Source organism: Oratosquilla oratoria, chromosome 2, assembly GCF_046742065.1.
Source record: "Oratosquilla oratoria isolate Oo_2021 chromosome 2, ASM4674206v1, whole genome shotgun sequence".
NCBI classification, from domain to species: Eukaryota; Metazoa; Arthropoda; class Malacostraca; order Stomatopoda; family Squillidae; genus Oratosquilla; species Oratosquilla oratoria.
Window position 1 is genome coordinate 7,079,260 of NC_134778.1, and position 7,341 is coordinate 7,086,600.

Below are 7,341 nucleotides of genomic sequence, written 5' to 3' on the forward strand. Positions count from 1 at the left end.
TGGCCAGGCGGGGAGGCGACCTAAACATCGGTACAAAAAAAAAAAAAACGCGTTTTTCACTTCCCTCTTTGTGGGAATGGGATGGTGCGTTTTATGTATTAATCATATCTTTTAGTGTTTCATGAAGGGAATTTATTATGAGCGCCATAAAAAAAAATCTCTTCTTATTTTCTTCTTGTAAATATTTAAAATTTTCAGTCCCGTCTTATCCATTGCTGATTTGATACATTTATATTTTGAATCCTATTTTTAGTATCATTATTATCATGTGGTAGTGTTCCCTGCCATGCGACCAAGATATGTATTAACTAGTAATCTAAGACCATTCCAATTTCCTAACAGAATCATGTGTCATTAAAGTAGTAATATTTTCGCAGCTTCAATAACTACAAAATGCCTCGGGGATTATACAGATATATAGTAAGTATTCTTCATTAGCTTATTTTTAATATTTTGTGTTTCATTGTAACATGTACTGCAAAAATAAGTACTTTCCTTCAATCCAGTTGTACAATTGAACTATTTTCTTTTATTCAGTTGAACATATTTTCTTTATTTAATTTTTCTTTCTTTATTCATTAAATCATCTGTTCATTCATTACTTCCCATTTCGGTTTTTTTTTTCTATTCTTTTCTTACTTTATTTTTTCTTTATTTCACTACATTTGGGCTTTTTCTTTCGTTCTTATTTTTCCTTTGCTTTCCTTCTTAACTTTGTTTGTTCTCTTTTCCCTCTTTCAACCTTTTATCTTTCGTTTCTGTTTTTCTTTTCTTTCTTTCATTCTATCTTTCTTTCTTTCTTTCTTTCTTTCTTTATATTTTTCTTTCATTCTTTCTTTCTTTCTTTCTTGATATTTTTCTTTCTTTCTTTCTTTCTTTCTTTCTTTCTTTCTTTCTTTCTTTCTTTCTTTCTTTCTTTCTTTCTTTTCTTCTTTCTTTCTTTCTTTCTTTCTTTCTTTCTTTCTTTCCTTCCTTCTTTCCTTCTTTCTTTCTTTCTTTCTTTCTTTCTTTCTTTCTTTCTTTCTTTCTTTCTTTCTTTCTTTCTTTCTTTCTTTCTTTCTTTCTTTCTTTCTTTCTTTCTTTCTTTCTTTCTTTCTTTCTTTCTTTCTTTCTTTCTTCTTTCTTTCTTTCTTTCCTTCTTTCCTTCTTTCTTTCGTTCTTTTCTTTCTTTTTCTTTCTTTCTTTCTTTCTTTCTTTCTTTCTTTCTTTCTTTCTTTCTTTCTTTTTCTTTCTTTCTTTCTTTCTTTCTTTCTACTTTCTTTCTTTCTTTCTTCATTCTTTTTCCTTTCTTTCTTTCTTTCTTTTTTCTTTCCTTGTTTCTTTCTTTCTTTTTTTCTTTCTTTTTCTTTCTTTCTTTCTTTCTTTCTTTCTTTCTTTCTTTCTTCGTTCTTTTTCCTTTCTTTCTTTTTTCTTTCTTTCTTTCTTTCTTTCTCACTTTCCTCCTTTCTTTCTTTCTTTCTTTCTTTCTCTCTTTCTTTCTAGCTTTCTTTCCTCCTTCTTTTCTGTCTTTTTTCTTTCCATCTTTCCTTCTTCCTTTCTTTCATTATTATTCATTTTTCTGTCTTCGTGACTCTTCTTACATACATTGTAACCCTCCTTACCTTTTCCTTTACCTTTTCGTTCTCTAATGTTCAGAATAACTTAGAATCATACGATTCAAATCTAGATAAATTCATCTTTCCTTTCTTCATCTTTTCTCGCACCTGATCGTCAATTCATGGCTTCATCCCTCTACGTTGTTTTTCGCAACACCCAGTACTGCCAACCAATTGCAACTCCGATCAAGCTTGAGAACAACACTCCACAAAGGCTGAGCTAGTTAAAGGACTAGTTTGGAGCACTAGTTTGGCTTTAACAAATTCCTACTTACTTTGAATAATTCAGCTTGGTGGCAGCGAGAGGTATTTGCAGTGACCTCACTCTTTTTGCATTCCTGTACGTGTCCAACTATTTTCTGGCCTCTGAACTGAGTCGTCCTGGGGAAAAAAAGAAGAGGAAAAAATGTCTGAATTGTAAAGAACTGTAGGCTTATCTTTAAATGAATTGTGCAATGGATTAAGGGAATAGACACCTCTTTGTAATTGTATCTGGTAATGAAACATGTACTAGGTTGAGCTGTTCAATATTTGAAGATAATTTAGATTCGTTTTTTACGTGTTTTTTTGTCAATTCAACTTAATTTGATATTTCGTGATCATTTATTCTGTACACAGAATCCTAAACTAAACAGAATTTGGGACATATTTTCTTCGACATTTTGCCAACATGTGTTTGTATTTTTTTTTTTTTTTTAGAATTACTAAAAATAGATGTCCTAAAAAGTTGTTTTGGTAACATAATCACACAAGTAACTTAGTTTTATTTATTCGTAATGAACTATGGAGAGAATGGTCTACGGTTTTGCTTCCAGATGCCAAGACTACACACTAAGATGTGTCAAGGAGTTTATTTTCCCAACTGTACAACTGCTTTATATTTATCACCATAAACTCACAATCCCACTTAAACGAAGTAAGAATTAAGAAACCTGTAGTAAAACAAAGCCCTGGTTTTTTTTTTTCGGCCGATCTCTGAGTCGCCTCCCGCCTGGCCAGGGCTGTCGGGAACCAATGCAAGAAGCACGCAGCACATCCCGGGGACCGAACTCACGACCACTTGTTCAATAGGTCGAGACGATAGCTACTGGTCTACCGTGCGGCCCTTGTCACTATAATAATATAAACTATGTTCTAAATGAAGCCATTCAAAAAGGACACAGTATTACAAAATTGTAATTACTTTCTATTTTGCCGTCTGTAATTTCCTATAAGTGGTACACACTTATGATATACCCACACATGAACAAAAGCCCTTTTCTTAAGATTCTTATGAACAAAGGATGCTGTTTATTATAACAACAGGATCTAAACTAAAATGATAACAAAATAGATTCATCTTCACCTCCCCATGCTTTTAAAAAAGAGGAAGTTTTATAAAGACGACATTCACCACAACTTTTTTCCAATCGCTGTCATCTAAGTATCTTGTTAGCTGACGTCTAATTATTTTATTAACGGAGATCTCTGAGTAAAAGTGGATTTAATTTGAGTCTTATAATACCTTCAGTACTAGGATACCTCCGTAGAATGATATAGTTGTAGAAATTACCCAGAATAAAACCCATAGAGAAAGGTAACTTGACAATGTCGTTAACAAAGTTGTAGAGCCTTTACCACAGTCAAACATTTAGGCAATATAAATCATTTCTAAGGTTCAAGAGTATACAGGAATCCTATGCTACTATGACCTTTACAGCAACACACACAAATAAAAATATATGGGATGACTACCACCAGTCATGATCAACTGTCATGAACACAAACTTTGTCTTCATAGTTTCGTTGCCAGTTATACTACAAAACTTTTATGTTTTCAACAAACATACACACACTGCACCCACACACATACGCGCACACACGCGCACACACACACATACACACACATACCACATACACACACACGCATGCACAAACACACACACACACACACACACACACACACACACACACACACACACACACACACACACACACACACACACACACACACACACACACACACACACACACACACACACACACACACACACACACACACACACACACACACACACACACGCACGCACACACGCACGCACACACAAACACACACACACACACACACACACACACACACACACACACACACACACACACACACACACACACACACACACACACACACACACACACACACACACACACACACACACACACACACACACACACACACACACACACACACATACACACACGCACGCACGCACGCACACACACACACACACACACACACACACACACACACACACACACACACACACACACACACACACAAGCACGCACACACACACAAACTCGTGCGTACTCTCAAGTTTAATTTCAAATTCGCGAATACATAAACTCTACATGTATACAAATATTAACTTTGTACATAAATAAACTCAATATTTTGTTTGATATGTTTGATTTAGTTCCACGACCAAAGTTGCATTCGTTGGCCAAAAACATATTACATTTATTTGTGAAACCGTACATGGATTCTGTGCTCACTTTTATTTATTTATTTCTATGTCATTGTCATTTTGTTTCCAATTTCGTCTCTATTTCTTCAGTATTATTTCTTTTTTATACAATTGTACGTTCCTCATTCACTTGTAATTCAACCGTGGAATTAATTTTGGAGACTTTTTACTTAGAGTAATATCTCTTTTGAGCTTTTCTATGTAATTTTTTTTTATTGATTTAATTTGGATGGTAGAAGATGACGTTATTTTTCAGAGGGAAACCTGAAAAAATAGAAATAATCAGCATAATTGATAAATAAAATAAAAATTTACACATGATGCCCCAATGAATTTTCATTAGTTACATATAACAAGTTTACAGAATTACTGTAGTGACACGCTAATACCTCCGTTCTCTATGGTATATTTAGTTTTACCGCGTATTTTGTTTCCGCAAATTGCGATGTCTTTTACTCTGCCAATGTTATTGCAAAAATTGTATTTCACCCTAATCTTCTAATTATTCCACATAAAACTATTTATTTTCATCATACTATTGTAATATATTCTTGTATAGTAATCAAGACTATGTACATACAAAAATAAGACTTTATTTGCCTATGTAACATATTCATCAGTATCCACATGGATAGTTTCTTACCCGTCTCTTCTATGTAGCAAGTACCACAATTGCCGCAACCAATGTCATAAACAACTCCCGTCTTGTTCTCTTCCTCCTCCGTGTCTTTCACCTTTGTCAACGCCCCATGTAGCGTATTGGCGGGCTTGTGAGCTACCTCTACCCCGTGCTTCCTCAATAATCTTGCAACCACCTCAGATGCCCCTTTCACGTATGGTAATGTAACTCTACTTGTTGCCGCCTGTCTCGTGTCCGCTGCCTGTTCTCTCGGTTGGTTTCCATTCTGTCTCTACACTTGTTTATTTTATTTATTATTTGTTATATTATTATAATTTAATTTAATTTGGTTATTTATTTATTCATTAATTATCGTTTATATCTTTTTCGTATCCGACCTAGTTATGAACCAAAAGGTCTCCTGTCGGCATGCTCTGCCTTTGTAATCCTTTCTGTGCGCCACGGTGTAGTGACCTTCGCCAATATATTTATCTTGTCAAATATTTCCGAGACATCAAAATTAATCTCATTCACCTCTACAAAACCAAATACGTATCCAAACCTACAACTGATGACCCGTGGAAGTGAACTTTATAATAGCGGATGACGCCTGATGCCATCACCTCCTCTACCAATCGCTGCCCTCCGAGCCGTCGCCACCCGACCTGTCACCACTAACGCCGCCGACCCCAGCCACCGCCGTCCAAGCTATCACCCCCACCGCCCCGAGCTGTTATCGCCCAGGCCAGCAAATAGAACTTTCCTACAAATTATGACGACGATTCTACCACCCCAAAACTACCGCTGCAGTAGGAATGAGGACCCCTGCCTTCTGCTCTCAAGACCCGTCGATGTGGTTTTTCATTCTAGAATGCAACTTCAAGATCTTTCGCATTACCAGTGGCTTGGTAAAGTTTACCCATGCTGTGAGTCTACTGCCACCCGAGATCCTCTCACAAGTATCTGACATACTCACCTCCATCTCAGATCCCCCTACACCGATCTCAAAACAGCAGTATTAAAATGGCTCCAGTCTTCACTATCTACCCGTCTCCGCAAGCTGTTATCCAAGGAGGAACTTGGTAGCGAAAAGCCGTCCGACCTACTTCGTCGTATGAAACAGCTACTGGGAGATAAGTACTAGTCTTTCGACACTGACCTTTTCTCCCACATCTTCTACCATAGCCTACTTCCAGCCTTACAACAGTCTCTGTATAGCGTCAAAGCCAAGCTGTCACCATATGAATTAGCAAATCTCGCCCACGATTTCATGACGACTATCCCAGATTCGTCAGTTGCTGCCATCACACTGAAGCAACGCAACTCACAGGTGGCACAACTGCAAGATCTGGTGTCCCAACTTACGGTAGAAGTCTCACTAAAGCAACAACTCCATGAGTATCCACGCTCCCGCTCCCACACTCCTCACCGCTCCTGGCGACAATTTCGTACAAAAAGTATCTCGAGGACCCTAGGTTTCTGCTTCTACCCCAGCAAATTCAATATGAACACCATCAAGTGTCAACCTCCTTGCACTTTTAAAACTTTAAACGCCAGCAGCGACCATTAACGCAGCATGTGTTCGCCACCTCTCCTCTGCGCTGTTTCACATCTACGACCGCCTTTCCCAAACGAAGTTCCTAATCGACACCGGCGCTGACGTTAGTGTCCTTCCAGCGCCAGCCAATCAACGGTCCCTCCATCCTGCCCTACATCTGTACGCCGCCAACAACACCAAGATACCAGTGTACTCACGCAGAACATCGCAGCTCAATTTAAACCTATGTCGTTCTTTTGAGTGGACATTCTACGTCGGAGCGTATCTAAAATCATCCTTGACGCCGACTTTCTAAGGCACCACAACCTCATGGTTGACCTCAAATGTCGGTAGTTAGTGGGTCTCCTCACTGCCTTCCCCACTAAAGCACAAACTACGCCTGGTGACAGTTCTAAAATGTCTATAATCTACGAGCACCACAACTTCGCCGACCTCCTCCAGGCCTTCCCAATGCTGACACAGCCATATTCTCCAAACATATCTGTGAAGCACCACGTGACTCACGACATCGAGACCACTGAATTACCAGTCCACGCCAAGGCTCATCGCCTAGCTCCCGAACGTTTCAAGGAAGTCATGGCTGAATTCGAAACTCTCACGAGTCACGGCATCATATATCCTAGCAGCAGCAACTGGTCATCAGCACTACAGATCGTCCCCAAGAAGAACGAGGATACCAGGCCCTGTGGGTACTATCGTGCCCTCAACGTCCACACAGTCGAAGACAGATACCCTGTGCCCAACATCCAGGAGTTCTCATCACAGTACTCTGGTTCGACCGTCTTCTCCCGAATCGACCTCGTCAAGGCCTTCCATCAAATTCCCATCCACCCAGCAGACTTCCCGAAGACTGCCATTATAACCCCTTTTAGCTTGTTCGAATACGTCAGGATGTCGTTCGGCCTACACAAAGCAGACCAAGCCTTTCAACGCTTCATTGATGAGATCTTGCTAGGAATTTCCTTCTGCTTCGCCTACATCAACGACCTCCTCATAGGCAGCCTAGATGAAGCCACTCACAAACAACATCTCGAACATTTTCTCTCCCGACTACGAGATTACCTT

The 7,341-nt window shown here is 38.8% G+C and overlaps 1 protein-coding gene across 1 annotated transcript; it reads left to right on the plus strand.

The window, feature by feature from the left end:
• The first annotated feature begins 5,533 nt into the window (after positions 1-5,533).
• Positions 5,534-6,288, plus strand: LOC143034254 (uncharacterized). The gene is made up of 2 exons (XM_076200192.1): positions 5,534-5,733; positions 5,904-6,288. Exons 1-2 carry the CDS (start codon positions 5,534-5,536, stop codon positions 6,286-6,288), a joined length of 585 nt encoding a protein of 194 aa, XP_076056307.1.
• The last annotated feature ends 1,053 nt before the right edge of the window (positions 6,289-7,341 follow it).

Excerpts from the sequence above, each read along its gene's own strand:
- LOC143034254 (XM_076200192.1), top strand. The coding sequence starts at position 5,534 with ATGAGGACCCCTGCCTTCTGCTCTCAAGACCCGTCGATGTGGTTTTTC. Across the intron at positions 5,734-5,903 it reads ACACCGATCTCAAAACAGCA|CCTACTTCCAGCCTTACAAC; the intron begins GTATTAAAATGG and ends CTTCTACCATAG.